This window comes from Cucurbita maxima, unplaced genomic scaffold (genome assembly GCF_002738345.1).
Source record: "Cucurbita maxima cultivar Rimu unplaced genomic scaffold, Cmax_1.0 Cma_Scf00038, whole genome shotgun sequence".
Taxonomy (NCBI): Eukaryota; Viridiplantae; Streptophyta; class Magnoliopsida; order Cucurbitales; family Cucurbitaceae; genus Cucurbita; species Cucurbita maxima.
Window position 1 is genome coordinate 1,303,872 of NW_019272054.1, and position 21,231 is coordinate 1,325,102.

General features: G+C 34.8%; 3 protein-coding genes across 5 annotated transcripts in view; all 3 read left to right on the forward strand.

The window, feature by feature from the left end:
• Nucleotides 1-11,131, forward strand: part of LOC111469012 (beta-adaptin-like protein B) — an 11,837-nt gene extending 706 nt beyond the window's left edge. Inside the window, exons 2-17 of one of the 3 annotated variants that reach the window (XM_023114209.1) lie at nt 29-387; nt 471-652; nt 4,181-4,378; nt 5,203-5,316; nt 5,539-5,789; nt 6,649-6,784; nt 6,908-7,087; nt 7,237-7,329; nt 7,428-7,639; nt 7,735-7,798; nt 7,888-8,067; nt 8,572-8,664; nt 8,947-9,347; nt 9,632-9,821; nt 9,891-10,094; nt 10,558-11,131. In XM_023114209.1, coding sequence (XP_022969977.1) covers nt 620-652; nt 4,181-4,378; nt 5,203-5,316; nt 5,539-5,789; nt 6,649-6,784; nt 6,908-7,087; nt 7,237-7,329; nt 7,428-7,639; nt 7,735-7,798; nt 7,888-8,067; nt 8,572-8,664; nt 8,947-9,347; nt 9,632-9,821; nt 9,891-10,094; nt 10,558-10,857 — 2,649 coding nt within the window. In that variant the 5' untranslated portion in view covers nt 29-387; nt 471-619 and the 3' untranslated portion in view covers nt 10,858-11,131. Of the gene's footprint in view, nt 1-28; nt 388-470; nt 653-3,254; nt 3,539-4,180; nt 4,379-5,202; nt 5,317-5,538; nt 5,790-6,648; nt 6,785-6,907; nt 7,088-7,236; nt 7,330-7,427; nt 7,640-7,734; nt 7,799-7,887; nt 8,068-8,571; nt 8,665-8,946; nt 9,348-9,631; nt 9,822-9,890; nt 10,095-10,557 lie in introns of those variants that run through there. The other 2 variants (XM_023114210.1, XM_023114208.1) reach the window with 2 other exon arrangements.
• A 1,506-nt stretch (nt 11,132-12,637) lies between these two features.
• On the forward strand, nt 12,638-16,018 carry LOC111469091 (probable E3 ubiquitin-protein ligase RHB1A). The gene is made up of 5 exons (XM_023114331.1): nt 12,638-13,048; nt 14,076-14,224; nt 14,796-15,231; nt 15,451-15,560; nt 15,670-16,018. Exons 2-5 carry the CDS (start codon nt 14,159-14,161, stop codon nt 15,697-15,699), a joined length of 642 nt encoding a protein of 213 aa, XP_022970099.1. The 5' UTR covers nt 12,638-13,048; nt 14,076-14,158; the 3' UTR covers nt 15,700-16,018.
• Nucleotides 16,019-18,986: 2,968 nt separating this feature from the next.
• Nucleotides 18,987-21,196, forward strand: LOC111469098 (ubiquitin-conjugating enzyme E2 4-like). Its single transcript, XM_023114339.1, has 6 exons — nt 18,987-19,203; nt 19,291-19,370; nt 19,666-19,780; nt 19,867-19,919; nt 20,044-20,172; nt 20,863-21,196. The coding sequence occupies exons 1-6, from the start codon at nt 19,160-19,162 to the stop codon at nt 20,991-20,993; spliced, it is 552 nt and encodes a 183-aa protein (XP_022970107.1). The 5' UTR covers nt 18,987-19,159; the 3' UTR covers nt 20,994-21,196.
• Nucleotides 21,197-21,231: the final 35 nt, after the last annotated feature.

Here is a 21,231-nt window from a genome sequence, read left to right on the forward strand (position 1 = left end):
AAAAAAAAAAAAAAAAAAAAAAAAACAGAAGGAAAGGGCTGAAACGCCAGCGAAGGAGGGAGAAGCGGTGCACACTCACGTGTTTTGGATTTGGAGTGCAAGGTGTGTCTGCTATCTTTCTTAGGAGAAGGATTAAGTGGATGTAAAGCCACGGTTTGGCTAAACAGTGAGTTAAGGAATGGGATTTGAAAACCAAAACGCAGAAAGGAGAAAGGAAAAATAAAACGCATGTGAACAGTGAGCTCATGTGTGAATTTGTGGAGTTTTACGCGTTCTTTTGGCAGATTGAAGCAAGAGGGATGTTTAGAAGGTTGAAGGCTATGTCCTCGTGAGTTCAATTTGAGGAAAAGCGCGACATCGAGCCAAGTTGGGAAGCAAAATGAAAGGGTAAGTTTGTGTGAAATCTGTAGCTTTGAATGTCAATATCTTAATATACAATGCATAAGACATGCTCAAACTTGTCTCAATAGATTCGTGGGAATGAGATCTACATTTTTATAGAAGAAATCGATAAAAGATAATGAATGTAGCCAAAGAATCAAGTTCGAGGACATGATGGGTGTTTTGGAGAAGTTCTAGAAAAACGCAGGGGCGCCAAGTAGAAGACAACTGCAGACACATGGTCAAGGGAGTGAGCACGTGGTGGATCCTAGTTCGTCCCGTTCGTCTTCTATTTGTCTTTTCTGTCGATCTATTCATATTGACCCTAAAAGTTATTAATTATAGGTTTAATTGGAGAAGATTGAGGAGTAATAGCCGAGTTTGTAACGCTTTATGTAAGAAAGGGATTTAGCGATACAAGTAAGTAGTGTATCGAGGCTTCTAAACAAGTGTTAACTTGTTATATGTGCTAAGCATGTTGATCATGTGATCAGGGACATAGCTACGTGGAAATAATGTTATTTGCCTGACCCAAGTATCGATAAATATGTTCACATGAGTAGAGTTCAAGCATGGTAGGGATTCGTGATTATCGTGTATGCTTTGTGGCTCTAATGTATGCTTATGAGCTTATCATATTATGTGACATGCACGAGAAATACCCTTTTTATGATCGTATAATGTAGGAGCCACTAAGGATTCGTCAAGTGAACTCTAGTTGTAATTAGACCTCACATACACCTATAGTTGAATGGACGATAGGTTGGGAGGGCATGTTGCCCATTAGTTTATTATATCCCATTGGGAGGGCATGTTGCCCATTAGTTTATTATATCCCATTGAACCCCCTGACCGACGCGTTGAGTTCTAAGTTAAGGACATGAGTATTCCTGATTGTCAGGCTATGAGCTATTTCAGGCCGCCAGAGTATCTAGAAGATGCGACATATTTGACCGAGAGAGTGTTACGAACTCATAATTCATAATAAGCATAAATATAGAAAAATAGGAAAAGTGAGACCTGCATTGACACCTAAAAACCCCCAAGCTTCTGTGGGAACAGAAAACACACATCCTTGAAAGGAAGCCCATCACTATTAGCTATGTGAGAAGCGACACAAGCAGTGAACTCGAGCCAGAATCAGGTTAGGCGATCCAAGCTTATGAAATGAATGGAAGGTTGGATCGAGGACCTGATCCAAAGCGAAAACTCTAGGCAGGTCGTATTTGATTGTAAACGTGTCTTACATATCAGCTCAGAATTCATAATAAGCATAAGTAGAGAATAAATAGGAAAAGGTTAATCATTATACCATGAGTTCTGCATCAACACCTAAAACCCCCAAAACTTCTTTGGGAACAGAAAGTATTCACCTTTGAAAGGATGCCCTTCACTGGTAGCAATGCAAGAGGCGACACGAGCAGTGAACTCGAGTCGGAACTGGGATAGATGATCCAAGCTTATGAGATGCATTGATGGTTGGATCGAGAACCCGATCCGAATCGAAAACTCTAGATGGGCTGTTAATTGGAAATTTTAAAGTTAATAATCAGATCAGATAATTACAAGTTAACTACTTACTGAGTAAATTAATTACTCATCAAAATTATTTTTAATTTTCTTTTCAGATATACGAGATGCAGCGTGACCAATACAACTGTGCGGACGAGCTGGAGGCTTTAGAGATTTTGTCTAGACCCAAGTCTGTTTTGTGTTAAAACTCCATGTTTCTCTATTTTGAACTTGTTTGTAGTTGTGTGATTTTATTGTGAATATATGTAAATAATGGTTATGTTATTAACTAATATTAAAATATAAACATTTTCTTTTAAAATTTATCAGTGTCAGTAGTAGCGATCGTGAATCGGGTTCGCCGGTAAGCAGGCATTACAGTTATGTCCTTCCATAAGCATATCAAAGAGTCGTTGATGTTATAGGAAAAACATCTGCAGAGAATTTGGTATATGACTCATAGTTGGAGATTTTGACGAGAAAGAGTTTTATTAGCGACTCATAGTTGGAAATTTAACTTTTTATACAGTGGTCTATCGAGTTTCCTCCATGCACGCATCTCTTCATTTGTTGCCCTTTCTGCCGTCATTGAAGGCTTTGAAGCTTGTTTTTATTTGCTTCGGTTTTATTGCATTTTGAAGTATTTGAGGCTGTCTTAATTGGCATAATTTGAGGATTGTGAAGCGTTGTGTCAACATTAATTTTGATTTTGGGGCCATGTCTCACGAGGATTTTGCCTTTAACCTTTGTTTATGAGAGAAGTTTAAGTCTCTTCAATATTTAATTGTCCTTTCATTTTTTGAGGTTGTCTTTATGAAGTATTGTGGCGACATTAACTTTGGCTTTTATTCTCCGAATAGCTGAAGTTTTAAGTTGGTTCGATGTTCAACTTTTTGTGTGAAGATGAAACATTTATTCTTCTCTTTTATAAAATAAATTCTTTTTGTTCAAGGTTGCAAAGGGCATGAGGAGTGAAACATTAAGTTTTAAGTCTATAAGACATTTTCCTTTCCAAGAAGACTTTCGGCTATCTTCATTCCAGATTGCAAAGGTCTTGTATAGCAGCATTAAGTTCAAATTCGAATTTTATTCTCCATGGAGCCCAAGTTTCAAGTTGGCTCGGTTTTGAATTATGCAAGAAGATGAAGCTTTTAGTCTCCTCGTTTATCAAATAAATTCTCTTTGTTCAAGGTTGCATTAATATGGAAGAGGAGTGAAACATTAAGTATAAAGTTTTTAAGGTGTTTTCTTTTCCAAGAAGACTTTCGGTTGTCTTCATTCAAGATTTTTTGTTTTTGCACTAACTCCATGGTAGTTTAATGATGTTTCATTCACCTATATATTCTTTTAGGGGCTGCGTCTTCTCTCCTCAAATAGTCCACTGGTGCATTCCTTTGTCTTGCTTATCGAATCTTTCTTTATGGAGTCAGATTCCGCTTTTATGGATAAACTTTCAGCTTGGATTGCACAACTTGATGGGAAGTTGAAACTGATTCATCATTGAGTGATTCTTTGCAGAGTAGTATTATCTACAAAAGAAGTTTGAGATTCTTTTCCAATACAAACAAGAGCTCAATAATGCTAGATTTGGAAGGCTCTCCCTAGTTTTCTCAAGTATCTCAAAATGGTAACAAAAGTCAATTAGGTATATGAAAAGTTCTTGTTCATGTTGATCTCTATAAGGTTTTCTTTGCTGCTTTAATTTTTCTTTTTCATACGCTTTGAGAGTTCTTACCCCCGTGAACTTTTAATATTTTTCATTCTATCAGAGAGAAGTTGTTTCTAGTTAAAAAAAAAAATAATTCGGTATATGTCTCCATGTAGTTTAGATGTCGATGATCAACTGTAATCAGGCCATGACGATAAGAAATCTGAGGAAACTTAAATGTTTGAATCCAGTAGGGAGTACTGCTTATGTTTGTACTTTCCCAACAGTTTGTGGTTGGACCTTTTGATATAGCTTCTTCACCTCTCATTTCCAACTATAGGGCTCTTTATGATCAAATATGCTCAATAATTTTTTTCTCAGTAACTAATGAACTGATGGTATGTGTGGTAAATACTTAGAAGTTAAACCGTAGTCAGGACATATGATTTTTCGTTTTTTACCATGAGTATCAAATTTTGGATTTAGGGGTTTCTGAATCAAACTCTTGCTATATGATATGCTTCCTTTTGGCGTGAAGTCTCATACCTCTGGAATTAGGTCTTGGTAGTAGAAAAAATGTGTTTGTTTTTAGTGTTAACTGTGCATCTCTTCAGAAGTAGCTTTTAAAACATTTTGCAGGATAAAAGAAAAGATGCTGTTAAAAAGGTCATTGCTGCAATGACGGTTGGGAAGGATGTATCGTCACTTTTCACAGACGTGGTAAACTGCATGCAGACTGAAAATTTGGAGCTGAAAAAGCTGGTTTACTTGTATCTAATTAATTATGCCAAAAGCCAGCCTGATCTAGCCATTCTAGCAGTGAACACATTTGTTAAAGTATGTACTGAAATTTCTTAATTTTTTTTTTTTTTTTTGGCAAATTATATTATCTTTATTTCTGGTTTAGACACTGGAGTCAAGTGATTTACCATGCCAACATGAGTATAATTTAGAAGTTTAAGGATTTCTACTTTCTTTAAAAGATTGTATGTTCAAATCTCCTCCCCATATGTGATGTAATACTTATGGAACAGCACATACATAGAGTACTATTTTATGAATTTGCTTAATTTTGGTACTTCATTTAAGGTTTTCTTAAAAACGCAATATTCTGGAGGGTCCTGCTAAATATGAAAAAGAAAGACAGAAAGCAAAGTTTTGCTCCAGGAGAGATGGAGGTTCTTCATCTTTTCTGGTTCCCTCTATCGTACTGTTCTCATTTTTTTGGGGGAGTTCATAATATTTGTGCCCAATACCTATGAAATTGCCATATATTTGTCTCATCACCTTTTGAGTTGCTGATTTTCTGATTTCCATTTATGGAGTTTGCAAACCGTTTGCTGTCAATAGCCAGGGGAGAAAGCATCTAGTCCGTTTTTTTTTTTTTGAGAACTCCTGCTCTCTCAAGAAGTTGAATTTTGTGAGAGCTTTTGTTTGTGTGCTGTAGAAGCTCTTGAATATAGGGACCTGGTATATGAAAGTTCCGTATAAACGGACCCCAGTCTGCATAGAAGAATGAATGTTGAAGTTAATCTGCTCGATTAATTTTAACTGTATTTTATTTTTCAAAATATGAGACCGAATAGGTCAAACACATCATGCATCTGACTTTCTGTGTTAGAAAATTTTAGGAGTAATTTGACTAATGTATATTTGTGCAGGATTCACAAGATCCGAATCCTTTAATTCGTGCGTTGGCCGTAAGGACAATGGGATGCATTCGTGTGGATAAAATTACAGAATACTTGTGTGATCCTCTTCAGAGATGCCTTAAGGTTGTTTATTTTTGGCTCATTTTCATATTTTTTGCTATCTAAATTCAGTATTTGTTTCTGATTCTCAATGCATCGTCATTGCTTGATTTGTTTACAAATTCTCTCTCTTTCATTTCTTTCAATGGACTGAAATGCCTGTGGTTAGGAGGTGAAGATTTTTTTTATTGGGTTTTGAATTCTGACTCAATTATCTAATCTTTTGGTTTTTTAATGTTATGACAGGATGATGACCCTTATGTCCGCAAGACAGCTGCCATCTGTGTTGCCAAACTATTTGATATAAATGCTGAGTTAGTTGAGGACAGAGGTTTTTTGGAATCTCTCAAAGACTTAATATCAGATAACAATCCAATGGTTGTTGCAAATGCTGTGGCTGCTCTTGCTGAGATACAGGAGAATAGTAGCAGACCCATCTTTGAGATAACAAGTCACACACTGTCAAAACTTCTCACAGCTTTGAATGAGTGTACTGAGTAAGTGCGGCCTTTGTTTTGTTCAATCTGTGTAAAACTTTTTATTAATACTCTATGTGAAAGACGTCCAATAAGAAGATAATTGTTCGTGGTTAATTTTCATTTATTACAGCAGATTCTTTTTTAATGAGATATAAGAAAATTGATCTCTTTTAAAAATATGCAATAAATTGCACAATTGAAAGTAATCTAGGTCCCTATGCACCAGAAACATCACGGAGTGTCTGTATTTTAGTGCTACATTTAGTCATGGAGGCTATGTTGGGGGAGTAATGTTATCATCATTCTTGCTTCTGCATTTTTTCCGGGAGAACATCCCCTGATAGTTCTTAATGTTTGTTTTTTTTTCCTAAAGAATCAGCTTTCATTGAGCAAAATGAAAGAACATGCAAGGACATACAAAAAAACAAGCCCAACAAAAGGGAGTTCCAAAACAACAACCTACAAGAAGGGACTCCAATCCACCGAACTAAAATCATAATTACAAAAGGACCTAGTGACTAATGCCAGGAGACATTGAACCTCATTGTCTCTCAAACTTTGTCATACGACCCTTCCACCCTTTGAAAAAAATCTATTGTTTCTCTCTCTCCCCAAAATAGCAAAAAATTAGCATGTCACCAAACTTTGCCCTTCTTGAAAAGTCGAACTCACAGTTCTCAACCTTAGTGTAACTGTCCCAATTCCACACAGAACATGAACTGGATGATAGTTCTTAATGTTATCATCGTGGAGTCAGAATGATAATGGCTTCTTTGTTTTTGTGGGAAGGACATCCCTTGAAATTCTTTTCTGCTGTATTTTTTTCTTCAATATTTTTTTTCCTGAAAATAATTATGTACCCTGATTTTTTCTTCAGGTGGGGTCAAGTTTTTATACTGGACGCACTTTCTAGATTCAAAGCAGAGGATGCTCGTGAAGCAGAAAATATAATAGAGAGAGTTACTCCACGGCTACAACATGCTAACTGTGCTGTTGTTCTGTCAGCTGTGAAGGTGGATATGTTAAGTAATTGATTTTCTCCACCATATATATGGCGGTGATTTTGAGAAAGTCTTAGTTATTTCAACTAATTAATATTGTTCATCTTTCTTTTTCTGTTTTCTCCTTATTGATAGATGATTCTTCAACAAATGGAACTGATCAGTAGCACTGATGTAGTTCGAAATCTTTGTAAAAAGATGGCTCCTCCTCTTGTTACTTTGCTTTCGGCAGAACCCGAGATACAATATGTTGCATTGCGAAATATCAACCTTATAGTACAGAAACGTCCTACTATTCTTGCACATGAAATTAAGGTCGGTGATAATTTTGCCACCATGATGCTAGCTTGTAATTTTTAGTAAAGATGGATGTAAAATTAACTGGAAGATTAGTACATCCTGTTTGCTAAGAAGCTTACCACTACTCTCCCTTTTATCTTTTTTGCTTTCTTCCCATTTTGTAGGTTTTCTTCTGTAAATACAATGATCCAATCTATGTAAAGATGGAGAAGTTAGAGATCTTGATTAAGCTTGCATCTGAACGGAATATTGACCAGGTACACTTTCTTTCTCAGCATTATCTATTCCTCAGTATGTCTATAAATATTATAGAACATTCTATGAAATGACACCCTTTTGATTATGATATTGATAGGTTCTGCTGGAGTTCAAGGAGTATGCCACTGAAGTAGATGTAGATTTTGTAAGAAAAGCTGTCCGTGCCATTGGTAGGTGTGCAATCAAGCTAGAGAGAGCTGCTGAACGATGCATAAGCGTGTTGCTCGAGCTGATCAAAATTAAAGTCAACCACGTGGTTCAAGAGGCTATTATAATTATCAAGGATATTTTTAGGAGATATCCTAACACGTAAGCATTTTTTTCATCCCTTCAACTTTGGCTTTCGCTGATTGAATGATAAATTCATCATTCTGACTTTATGTGAATTTCTATTCTGTTTACAGTTATGAGTCCATCATTGCAACACTCTGTGAAAGCTTAGACACGTTGGATGAGCCAGAAGCCAAGGTAATAGTGGTGCAATTTTATATCAATAGCACAAGTGGTTCCATCTCTTGAAGTCACACTTTTATCATATGTTTGTCCCTTGGCTCAAGGCATCAATGATCTGGATTATTGGAGAGTATGCGGAGAGAATTGACAATGCAGATGAACTTCTTGAAAGCTTCTTGGAGAATTTCCCTGAGGAACCTGCACAAGTCCAGCTTCAATTGCTGACTGCAACTGTCAAACTTTTTCTTAAGAAGCCAACCGAGGGACCACAGCAGATGATTCAGGTCTTTTCTCTACAAGCTTAATTTTCAATTCCCAAATCCATTGGTGAAATACAGGTTGTGCCATCTCGTTACGATTGCAAATGAGTTTAGTTTCCATGGATCATGGAGTTATTGCATCCAGCAATTCTCTTCATGTGTTTAGGCACTGACATGGAAAAATCTGTTTGTAATCGGAACAAATAAGAGAATTACTGTTGCTAATTATTATAAAAGCTAATTTATGCTAAAAATATCAAAATAGTTACTGACAAACTCTTATTAAGATGGACCTTTTATTTTTATTTTTATTCTTTTATATTTCTTTGTGTGGGGGTGGGGGTAAGAAACCGATGGACTTTATTTGTGTTCATCATTTCTGTTAGTAATCATCGTCAGTCTGAGCACAATGGCCATGGTCTCTCTGATAAAATCATAGTATGGTAGAACTGTGAAATCGTCTAGTGCCCTGTACTTATGGTCCCTAGATATCAACCCAATGAATATTTACTTCCTGTCAATTTACAGGTTGTTTTGAACAATGCTACTGTGGAGACGGACAATCCTGATCTGCGGGACCGCGCATATATCTATTGGCGGCTCCTATCAACTGATCCAGAGGTTTACATTATGCACATCATTTTTTTCAGCTTCACTGTGATTATAACATCCAATGTATGACCATTTATTTGAGGTTAAACTATAGGCTTTTGGGTAGAACCATGGGTTTTGTTTTAAAGATTCATCCTCAAGTATATGTGCGGGGAGAAACCGAGTACATGTCATGATTATATTATTTTTAAAAAAAAACTTATTAGAATCAAAACAACCAATCCTATCTCACTTTTGATACAATAGCTAGGTACATGAATCTCAGTTTATCCAGTAGTTTCTATTTTGCAGGCAGCGAAGGATGTGGTTCTTTCCGAGAAGCCTGTGATTGGCGATGATTCTAATCTGCTTGATTCCTCGCTCCTAGATGAGCTCCTTGCCAATGTTGCCACTTTATCGTCTGTATATCACAAGCCCCCTGAAGCATTTGTTACCCGTACGAAGATTGCTCAGAGAACAGATGAAGAAGATTTTCCTGAAGGAAGTGACACAGGGTATTCAGAATCTCCTGTCCACGTTGGTGGTGCAATGCCTCCAACAACCTCAGATGCACCTTATTCAGTACCAAAGAGACTGGCCCTTGGCTTAGTTGCTCCTCCACCTCCAGTTTCAGTTCCGGATTTACTTGGTGACCTGATTGGATTGGATAATAATGCTATTGTCCCTTTTGATCAGCCTGCTGCTTCTGCTGAGTGAGTGAATTGATACTTTCTTATCTGTGGGTATGCGATTAAATCATGGGTAGTTTGCATTAACTTTTTGGCTTAAGAATCATAAGTAGTGTCTGAAATACTGCAACTGAACAAATATTGTTTGATTGTAAAGTAAGGCCCTTCGAAGGTTTCTGATGACAGTGATGAACATTGTCATGGAAATAAGTTTATGAATATGACTTTTATTAAAGGAAAAAAAAAAAGTGTGTGTGTGTATGAATAATGCATTACCCTTAATGAGCTTTTGTAATTCTGGTTTGCAGCCCTCCATTGCCTATCCTGCTACCAGCATCAGCTGGTCAAGGCTTACAAATTAGTGCCCAGCTCACACGATTGGACGGTCAAGTATTTTACAGTTTATTGTTCGAGAACAATACACAGATTACATTGGATGGATTCATGATCCAGTTTAACAAGAATACCTTTGGTCTCGCCCCTGCAGGACCTTTACAGGTAGATTTGCATATTGTTTGGAGTTGATTGTCCACGGATGAAACTAACTTCTTGTTTTACTATTCATAGGTTCCATCGTTGCAGCCTGGGTCAATTGTTAGTACTCTCCTGCCTATGGTAGTGTTCCAAAATATGTCTCAAGGTCCCCCAAGTTCACTTTTGCAGGTAGCCGTGAAGAACAATCAGCAGCCAGTGTGGTACTTCAATGATAAAATCTCAATGCACGTTTTCTTCACCGATGATGGGAGGATGGAACGTGCAAACTTTCTTGAGGTAAAGTTGATGGTTGCAATTTCCTTTATCTATTATCATTATTATTTTGTTGGTGACAATATGAGTGTTTTCAGCTGCATTGTTTATCATAAATATCATGTTGATTTCTTGTTTTGCTCACTCCTCGAGTCAGTTTATTAACGTAGAATGCACACTTAGTAGGGACAACCGAGTAATGGTGTCGAACAAACTGTGGATTTACAATTTGGGGTGTCTGAATTTTCATCTCTTTTTTATTTTACAAATTCTCATCGTTGAGTAGAAATGACATCTATAACGAACTCTCATCGTTTCGAGATCATTGGATAAATCAACCCGTAGTAAAGTGGACAAATTATTGAAATCATGATCTGATGATGGAGTTGGAGGAAACAAAGTTTTAGATTACTTTTTCGTCTAATTGGATAAATCGTTCATTAGGTATTTGGTCTTAATTGTGGCATTTATCATCTCTCCATTGTAGACGTGGAGGTCCCTCCCAGACTCAAATGAAGTTTCCAAGGATTTCCCTGCCATTGTTCTAACCAATATGGAGGCTGTTCTGGAACGACTGGCTGCTACAAACATGTTCTTCATTGCTAAAAGGAAGCACACAAACCAAGACGTTTTCTATTTCTCTACCAAAATTCCCAGAGGAATCCCTTTCTTGATCGAATTGACTGCGCTTATCGGAACCCCGGGACTGAAATGCGCCATCAAAACCCCGAACATTGACATGGCACCACTCCTTTTTGATGCCTTGGAGACCCTTCTCAAGGAATGATTTAAGCTCTGCTTTACTTATTCTTCTTTTCCTGCCCCTGATTTTTTTGTTAGTATCAGTAAATTCATGCTGCTGGGTATGTCTGCCTTGCCTCTTTTATATCTACTTTTCCCTCTTGAACTTCGATTGGGTTCAAGCTTTGCCTTAGACTGTTGATTCCCTCATTATTATTTTTCCCCAGATTCAAGAGTTTTGTGAACTTGTTGCTGCAAATTTTGGAAGTTGAAGAAATCCTTTGGACAAGAGATTTTAGATGTTATTTCGTGTACGATGACAAAAATATTGTCGTTCAGGAGCCGTTTGATAACTTCTTCGTTTTCTTTTTCTTTGCGCTCTTTATTTGTAAGAAATTGTAAATACAACTCGTGCATATTTTTGGTCATTCATAATTGTACCGTACTCGAGTATTCTTATATATATATAACTTCATTAAGACTATGCATTACTTGAAGTGAAAGCTAAGGAATATGGTATCTTGTTGGCATTTATTTATAATGTACTAAAATTATCCATTAATATCTACCTTACAAATTCAAATCTGATGCCCTTGTGATAATTATGATAATGAGAGGAATGATAAAGATCCAAAATTTCTAGATTTTGTTATCATTAATTAGGCAGCATTGACCCATGCATTTTAAGCTTTGCCATGGGTATGCTCTCTTTACTCGTATAGCAATATAAGGCTCTATCAGGTTCGTGAACCATTTTTTTTGTTTTTAATTCATGTAATCTTTTGTCCCTTCTTTTACTCGGTCTCAAATCTTTGATTTGTGATTCCTTGATTGAACTATTCTTTCACTCGATGCTTATCGTGCTTTCAGTACATAATGTCCGACTATTGTTAATAGTGTCGGCCTTTCTTTGACGTTGGCCTAAGTCAATTTTTTAGTAAGGTTAAGTATTTTTTTTTTTTTTTTTTTTTTTTCAAAATCAAACATGTTTTCAGATAAAGTGAAAATATATATTTTTTTTTTCATTTTCTATGATTTTCTTAAATAAATTTCCCAATTAGGAATGAAATGGGTATTATATTATAATAAATAATAATAATAATAGTAAAGATGAAGATAAAAATGTTATTAAAATAATATATCGACTTATTGTGGTAGCCGGTTTAGAAATTTAATCTTAATTAAAAAGTTATTTAAAATATGTTGGCAATATATTTATATACAATAAAATAAATATTGTTATAATTATCTACTAAATATGTGGTTTAATCGAAATACACTAAAAATATATCTTTTTATTCTCAATCCTTTTTTATTATTTTTGTTTTTATTTTATAATCTTAGAAAATAAATTTGTTTTGTACCAATTTTGAAACAAATATATTTAAATTTTTAAAAGTACTTTTAAAATCCAATATATTTTTTTAAAGTGCATTTTATATTAAAAAATCATATTTTTTTCGTTTTTAAAATGTAAAAAATTAAATAATAAAACAAGGATATTATCAAAATCTTTTTTTTTTTTAAAATTCAAAATAGAGGAAGCTAAAACTTCAAAATTAAAATTAACTTAAACTAATTCAATATAATTTTTTAAATAATAAAGAAAATATATTCTATGGGCAAAAATTCACCAAATTAATTATTTATAGTCAAACCAAACATATCTAAATTCATTAAAACAAACAAAATCAAAGACGAATAATTCATTTTAATATTGATATCTTTAATTTATTTTTTTTAAAAATGAAATAAATAAATTGCATTAATAATCGAACTGAATAAACCTAAACCAAACACGTTTTCTACAAGATATGAAAAAAAAATTGATATCAGTTCATTCCGTTTTGATATATGAGCCGAATTTTCAGTCCTCCTGCGGCGGCGTTGAAAGTTTAGACTTTCAGGCGACTCCACGGCGGCTCCGTCTATCTCTGGCAGCGGTGGAAGGAAGACTGTTGTTATTAATTTAGATATCGTTTTTTTGGATTTACTTTTTGATTCTTCCTGACCTTTATACTCAGTGGAAAGTCGTCCTCGCGCACGAAACCATCCCAAACATTCTCTCTCTCTGCAGAGAGAGAAGCTTTCTCAGCCTTCTGTGCTTCTCTGCCATAGTCTGAACGGAAAGAAGAGCGTTTTGGAAAGGAGTCCACATCGCTGTGATTTCTTTTTCTTCCATTCGAATTGAATTCTCAATCGCGTTTTACGAATCGATTGATTTCGGCTGTTAACCGGTAAGATTCCAGTTTCTTGAATATATATCTCTTTTGCTTTCAATTTGATTCTGATGACCGCTGCTTGATCAGAAGCTCGTGTTGTATATTCGTGAGATTTTTGGCTGGTTCTGGAGCTAAGCTGGTTTTGAATTTTCCGTTTTCGTTTCTGTAGGTTTACTTTGATGCTGTATTGTTTTGAATGTTTTGTTTGATTTACTTGTTTGCAACCGCTTGGAATTTATCGACCTTTGCTCCAGAATCCGAATTTTTCGACTTCTTGTCACTTTGCTGTTGCCGTGTTATCGCTTGAGTTCTTGTTTGCATTGACTCTGGTCTATTTTGCTTTAGTTGCTTCATTGTTGTTTTAGGTTGATAGGTGAATATGTGCTTGTGGTTTCATTCAGACTGAGTTAGATTCATAATGGATGATTGAAGACGAATCTGTCTCTACTCTGGCTATACTGACTCTTCAGGAGTATTTTGTTCCTCTTTTGGTTTCATTTCGGGTCCTCTAATTACAGTCACTAATTTCAAATGATTAAGCCTTACAAGATAATAACAATCCTCTTTCTAGCTCATGAGAGCAGAATATGTTGCCAGAAAATGGCTTTTTTCTGCAGGTTCTTGCTTATTTGACTTGTTTTGCCCTTTCCTTCAATTGTGGTCTGATGAAATTCCTGCTCCTCTCCGCAAAACAAATAAATTTTGTATGAAGGGAAAATAGCATTTGTGTTTGCCCTATGTGTAGGTTCTAACTCTTGGCGAGATTTTCAACTCCAATCTTGAGTATAACCTAGGCTACAGTGTACTCTGGTCACTGTTTTCCTATCATAATTTATAATTATTTCATCATATTTGCTACTAGCTTTGTTAATCTATGATTAACTCATCGTATTATCAATCATCTTTTGCGTCAAATACACCAGTGCATTTTTCATATCTCCTAATGGAGTTTTTGATTTTACATAAACTAGACATGTCTTTCCTGAAAATTGTGCAGAGGGAACTGTGCAGTTAAATTAATTTAGGATGTTTTCTGTAACAGGGTTGGCAGTCCATAAAATTTTGAGGACGTATTGCTACTAGTGCCATGATTTGTTGGTGTGTGTTGTAGATAAGTAAGCTGAAATGGGAGGTTGCTGCTGCTGTTCCTCGAAAGAAACAGAATCAAATATTGCACCAGGCTACTATTATGTCAGTATTGAATTTTTCATTGGATGTTTATTGTCATCTTCTTATCAATCAAATTCATTATCGTAAGCAAGGACAATGCAGCCATCATCTGGTATTCATTCGTTTCTTTATTATCATTGGCAGCAATTCTAAATGCATGTAGCTGTAGGTATTCCGTTATAAACTGTAAGTTAGCGTAACTTGCATCATTTGAGGCACAAAACTGAACTGATTGCAGTGCGAGAGTGAATTCTTGAATGAAGCTTCTTTTTATAAGTAATTTTTTGCATTTTATGGTATAATTCAGCATCTTTGTGTTTTCCATAGAAGTCTTCTGCCTTAGCATGAATCAACTTAGATTGGCTGTGATTCTAGGAGAAGCTTGTGTATTACACTTGAATAAATAATGCAAGTTGATTTAAATTTAAGTTATAAACGTGACATACACTCAAAAGCTACAGTTTCTATTATTTGATCTCGCAAGCGCTTAACTGCTAACTAACATGATGGGTAAGGAATTTTCTTTCCATTGTCAATTTCCTTGCTCAAAATCTCAATTTACTTGGATCTAAGTTTTGAACTTTTGATGCAGTACCCAAGAGCATCGGAGGAGCATGTTCCCCTGTCATCTCCACTTAATGCTCCCCCAGCATTTCCAATGGGGCTTTTAGTCGATACAAACCTGGATACATCAATCCCAGACACGTATAGATCGCCTCCATTGCCTATGCCATATAATGTTGTTTTATCACATCCACATACTCCACCTGTGGCTCAAGAAATCTGCAGTAATAAGAATGATGCTGCAGCTCAGACTACCAATTCCGATACAATTCAAGAAACAACATGCATAAACACTCGGGAAACTTCAGCCAAATGTGAAGGCATCGACGATGAGTCAGACTGCAAGAAGCATACAGATTTTGAAGTGGACACATTAAAGGAATCTGAAATCGAACTTTCAAAGGGTGTGAAATCTGTGGTCTTACCAATTGAAGAGGAGGATGTTTGTCCCATCTGTTTGGAAGGTGAAGTTTTGCCAAAACTTTGTTTAGCTACCTATACCAACCCACCAATCCGTGGAATTTTTTTAACCTTATATGTCTATTGCCAACGTTCGACATTTTAGTTGCTTGAACTAACAAGTCACAACATTGTTGCTTTCTCGACAACTGCACAGTACCATTTCATTTTAATTACTTGACCTAACAAGCCACCTAGTCATCATTTTCTATTGTCTTATGCAGAATATGACGGAGAGAATCCAAAACTTACAACAAAATGCGAGCATCATTTTCATCTTGCATGCATTTTGGAATGGATGGAAAGAAGTGATATCTGTCCTGTGTGCGATCAGGTGTGTTTCAGTTTATGCTTTATCATCCGTCATCACCTCATACTCATTAGCGTGTAACCCACCAAGATTACCTTTCTTTATGTCCTAATCATCTGCCTCTGACATACAGGAAATGGTTTTCAGCCCTCCAATTGATTAGTGACAAGACATTGAAAGTAAAGTTGAAAGTATAGGTTATAAAGTTCCCGTGATTTTGCATCCAGCTGCAAGCTTCAGGTTTGTTTCTTTTAGTTCGTTTTCTCTTTTCTTCTTTTTCCTTAATGAGTGATTTCTTCATTCCTGTTGCACTCTTTTCTTTGTGAATTTGTCGTCTGAACATAAAATGGGGGGAAAATTGGGAGAATGATTCTTCTTTCTTTCTTTTCTTTTGTTTTTGTTCCTTTTTGGTGGGGGGGATGTAAATAAAGTTTGTGCAATATATATAGTATATCTGAGCTTGGTTTTTCATTTTAGTTCCATTTATCAGGAGTTATGATTTGTCATAAATGGAATTAAAATGAAGAAAAAAAGTATAGTATTCATGCAAATTATGTTATTAGCTTTTCAAGGACTCTGATGAAGAACAAGTATGGTTAATTACACTAGCAATATGCTTCTGTAATGATTTAGGTTTCAAAATAGAAGCGTCTTTTGTAATGATTTAGTTCTAACATATATGGGGGTGAAAGATTCCAAAAAATTTCCCTCCATTCATTACATACCATAAAAGATGCTCGTTAGAATGACTTGAGACTTCATTTCATTAGATGTTCAATGGAAGAAAAAGGATTATAGTCTTTGACTTCTTGGTCAAAAATGAGTTAAATTATACTCGGGTTTGGAAGAATAATATTAATATGCTCGAGCATATAGAGAAACATTGATTATCTTTAAATTTATATATAGTATTTATTGTTAATAATGGTGTAATTGTACTTTGAAACATATTAAATTTGGAGGAAACGTGACGTCTTAGTTTTGCATTAATTTGAAGCATACAACTTGGTAAGTTCAATGAATTAAGGTTGAAATTGGTACGATTTAGACTTTCAAGAATACACTGAATGAATCTTCAAATCCCTATGGTTTAAAGTGGTTTAATTTACTCAATCAAACTCCATTCTAACATAATTTCAAATAGATACCTTCAAAATGTATCAATTTCTTTTCTTCTTTTTTTTCTAAATTTTTATTCTATAATCTTTTCTCCTGATTTTGTATAAAAAAATATTTAGAGATGGTACTCAATCTCATTTTTAGTTACATTTTTAAATTATTCTAAAAATATTTATTTTAGTTTTTGTTAATTTATCTATTATATGACAAGATTTTAAATATGTATTTAACTACATTCTGTTTTGTATCTATTTTTTATTGTATTTTATTTAAAATTATCTCAAATCACTTAAATAAATTTATTTAAAAAAAAAAAAGAATTATATAGTAGCTAGAAATTTATCAGATAATTCTTTATTGAAAAATAAAAGAAGATTATCCAATTTTTGAAATTTTAAGATTTAATTGATAACGTTATTAATTTTGAACTAAAAGGTGAATAAATTTAAAAAAAAAAAATGATGGGTTTGCCGGCTAAGATCAGGTGCAATCATGAGTAGCGTAAACCAATAGATTACATTCGGATTCCAAAGGGAAGCAATGATGGAGAGCCTTGTGATCATCAAACGCATCCCGAATCAGACGGCTGTGATTGGTCGGCAGGCAGCAAATTTAAAAGAAAAGTGGGAATTAAAAATTAATTATTTTTATTTGTGTCCATTCATAAACATGTCTCCTCTATGCTAAACCTTCCTTATCCATTAGAATGATTTTTCTTCTTTAATAATCGAAGATTCCAATGTTTTTTATTATTATTTTATTTTTGGGAATTTTTAAATAATTTAGTTTAAATTTTAATGTTGAATATTTGGTGAGGGTTAAATCAGTCTTTTTACGTTGCAATATTGAGTAATGGGTCTCACGAGTTAAATAATTGAGCTTAATTTTGGATTTTCTATTATTTTATGTTCATTTGACACGTGGCTTTTAAATATAATTTTAGCTTAAAAAATCAAATAATTTCTCATACTTTTTATTAATATTATATATATATATATATATATATAATTATTAAATTCGAAATAAAAATTTACTCCAACAGATAAAATAGTAATTTTATAAATTTTTAAGGCATATATTTGTCTACAATTATTTATTTTTTAAATTGTGATCATTTTTAAAACTTTGTCCTTATAATTATTGGTATTAATAAGTAAAATTAAAAGTTTAAAATAAGATTTATTAGATACAAAATTAAAGTGCATAAACGTAAATAATTTTAGACATAACCACCAATTTAACATTATTTTTTGTCCATATACTTTAAATTTTATTATATTTTAGTTTTCTACTTTCAATCGTACAATTTTAATCCCGTATAACAATATATAAATCAAGAATTTTTTGGATCAACCCGAAATTTTAGATTAGTTGAGTTGGTGACTCGAATAGGGTTTATAATCCAATAAATCCAACGTTTTGTTTTTCTAGTTATCGGCAATACGTGTTAGATGAATAACTAAAATCTCATAATACATCACTAACTAACGTCAAATATTCTTAATTTTTATACCAATCTTAAAATCTCATAACCCATGAACCGAACCAAAATTTTGATTTTCCAAAAATTCAACCTAATTGAAACAAAAAGAAAAATCTAACCCAATCAAACTCATACTATTTGGGTTAGATTGTAACCACTCAAGCTCAATAAATATTGTCCGCTTTAACTTGTTCGTTAACTTCTATGTTTTAAAACGTGTCTACTAGGGAGAAGCTTCTGTTCCACTCTCCAACCTTTGAGAACCCAACGTCCTTGTTGGCACATAACCAACTGTTTGGCTCTAACATCATTTGAAACAATCCAAACCTACTGCTAGTATATATTGTCTACTTTAACCCAAAAAAGAGTGCAACACAAGAACTTATATGGTCACTCAACTTAGTACTACTCTCGCCCAAACACCCTTAATTGCGCAGTTTTGATCGGATCTAGGGTATTTGTAACAACCTAAGCCCACTACTAATAGATATTATCTGCTGTGACCAGTTATATATCGTTGTCGATATAAACGCATTATTATATATCACGTGAATATTCACACAATTTATAAAAAGAATGTCGATATAGATTAATTTGTTTCGAAATTTAAAAAAAAAAAAATTAAACTAACGGACTAATTTTAAAATTTATTGATTAAAATTTATAACAAAATCCAACGTACATAACCTATTTTTTATTAACAATCATCTAAATAAAAATAAATAAATAAATAAATAAATAAAAGAAATTATATTACATTTATATGAGAATGTGGCAAGCTAAAAGAATCTCAACTTAGCCATCTCCCAATTCTTCCATAGCTCCAAGAACAAAGCTTCTATAAATTCCATTAATTTCTCCTCAATTTTTTATCTTTTAAGCCAACAATTTGACTCTTCTTTTACTTCTAATCGCCAACACCTTGAATCACTGCTTCCGTGTTCGAAGGAAATCTCCTTTCTCTTCCTATCTCCGCTTATTTCTTGCCTTTCTTTCCACTTTCTCTCTCGGGACCTAATCCATGTCTTCTCCAAGCAAGCGCCGCGAGATGGATTTGATGAAATTGTAAGTTTTTCCACCTTCCACGCCTTCCGATTTGATTGTTCTGTTCTTCTTTTACGCTTCTGGTTTGACTGTGCTGATTTGAATCAGGATGATGAGCGATTATAAGGTCGAAACGATCAATGATAGCATGCAAGAGTTCTATGTCGACTTCCATGGACCTAAAGACAGTAAATCTTCTATATCCTTCTTTGATTTTTCAATAGGGTTTTGTTAATTTTGTTGATTCTGTCTCTTTATGATTCCCCCCTTTTCCAGATGGCTTGAGAACTTTGTAATCCTATGATTATTGTTTTGAGGCTTTCTAGTTTTGTTCTTCTAAATCTAGAGTGTTTGGTGTTTAGAACTTGTTCTTAATTCTTGCTGGCTTTCCCTTCTGAAATTAAGCCCTGTTGATTTAGACACTTCTCGGCGATATGAATTTGGATTGAAGGATTTCTTATGTGATTTCCTTGAAACTGGAAGGTCTTTATGAAGGAGGTGTGTGGAGGATTAAGGTGGAGTTGCCAGATGCTTATCCTTACAAGTCACCTTCAATTGGCTTTGTCAACAAAATTTATCATCCAAATGTTGATGAAATGTGAGTTGACCGACTTCGACGTCGAAACTTATTACATTGGTTCTTACTATGGGCAGGCTGTTGATGTCGATGTTTATGAATTGTAGGTCGGGCTCGGTGTGTTTGGATGTTATCAACCAGACATGGAGCCCTATGTTTGGTAGGAAACTTCTTTTTGGGATTATATATTATGGTGACCAATTGGTTTTTACATTGTGGATATTGTAATGCTGCAATGCAACCGAGGAATTGTGGTCTAATTCGGGGTTTTTTCTGCTGTACAGACCTTGTAAATGTTTTCGATGTGTTTCTTCCACAACTTCTCTTGTATCCCAATCCGTCCGACCCATTGAATGGAGAAGCTGCTGCCGTAATGATGCGTGATCGTACTGCATACGAGCAAAGAGTAAAAGGTACTTTTAAGTTCTATCGAAGATTTGGTAGTTTGAACGAATTTTAATCCATTGGCTTGGGTGGTGACACGAAAACCAGATTTAGTAGTTTTTCTATATGATAATGGCTGAGGATTTTCTTATTGCAAACTCGATTTTTGGTTGTTTATGTTGTGCTAATCCACATGATAAACTTAGTAGCCCCGAGCTTCATCGGTAAAGAAATTCATATTTCAGTGATGATGGGTGTAACAGTCGAAACCCACCACTAGCCGTTATTGTCCTCTTTAGGCTTACCCTTCCGGGCTTCCCCTCAAGGTTTTTAAAATGCGTCTGCTAGAGAGAGATTTCCACACCCTTATAAAGAAGGCTTCGTTCTCCTCTCCGACCGATTCGGGATCTAGCGTCCTCACGGACACTCTTTCTCTTCTCCGTTTTGCCAAACCCTTTCGTGTTCTGATTACGAAATTATTGATATTGACCATATGGTTGTCACTTCGGATACATCGTTAATACTCACTTTTCGATCTCTCCGATCTCTTGTACATCTAATGGTTATAAACTTAGCAGCCACACTAAAGCAGTCGTATTGATTAGTTTCCTCCCCCGTCCCCCAACCTGACCCAACGTCCAAAACTCTACATGGTTCGAAACCTGTAAGACCCCCCTATCTCAATGTTCTTTTTTTACATTTCGATCATGCTTGTCCAGAATTCTGTGAGAAATATGCAAAGCCAGAGGACATTGGAGCTGCTCCTGAGGAGAAATCTAGTGATGAGGAGCTGAGTGAAGATGATTATTCCTCAAATGATGAGGGCATGGCAGGCCAAGCTGATGATTGAATGACAGAGTACAAACAAACAAACATCAAGATGATCTCTGTAAATGATTGAAAAACTCAGTAAAGCTATGGAGAAGGTTCTTAGCTCTACTGTCTTGTCTTTTTCATGATAGTTGTTGTGTACATTAATGTAAAACTATGATATAATGTTTCATATGTTGTCATTTACCATTTAATATATAAACCCAACAGACATTTAGATCATCTCGTTTTGTTGTTTTGTTGTGTTGTTGAGTTGG

Excerpts from the sequence above, each read along its gene's own strand:
- LOC111469091 (XM_023114331.1), top strand. The coding sequence starts at position 14,159 with ATGGGAGGTTGCTGCTGCTGTTCCTCGAAAGAAACAGAATCAAATATT. Across the intron at positions 15,232-15,450 it reads TTGTCCCATCTGTTTGGAAG|AATATGACGGAGAGAATCCA; the intron begins GTGAAGTTTTGC and ends TGTCTTATGCAG. Across the intron at positions 15,561-15,669 it reads TCTGTCCTGTGTGCGATCAG|GAAATGGTTTTCAGCCCTCC; the intron begins GTGTGTTTCAGT and ends TCTGACATACAG.
- LOC111469098 (XM_023114339.1), top strand. The coding sequence starts at position 19,160 with ATGTCTTCTCCAAGCAAGCGCCGCGAGATGGATTTGATGAAATT. Across the intron at positions 19,204-19,290 it reads GAGATGGATTTGATGAAATT|GATGATGAGCGATTATAAGG; the intron begins GTAAGTTTTTCC and ends GATTTGAATCAG. Across the intron at positions 20,173-20,862 it reads ATACGAGCAAAGAGTAAAAG|AATTCTGTGAGAAATATGCA; the intron begins GTACTTTTAAGT and ends ATGCTTGTCCAG.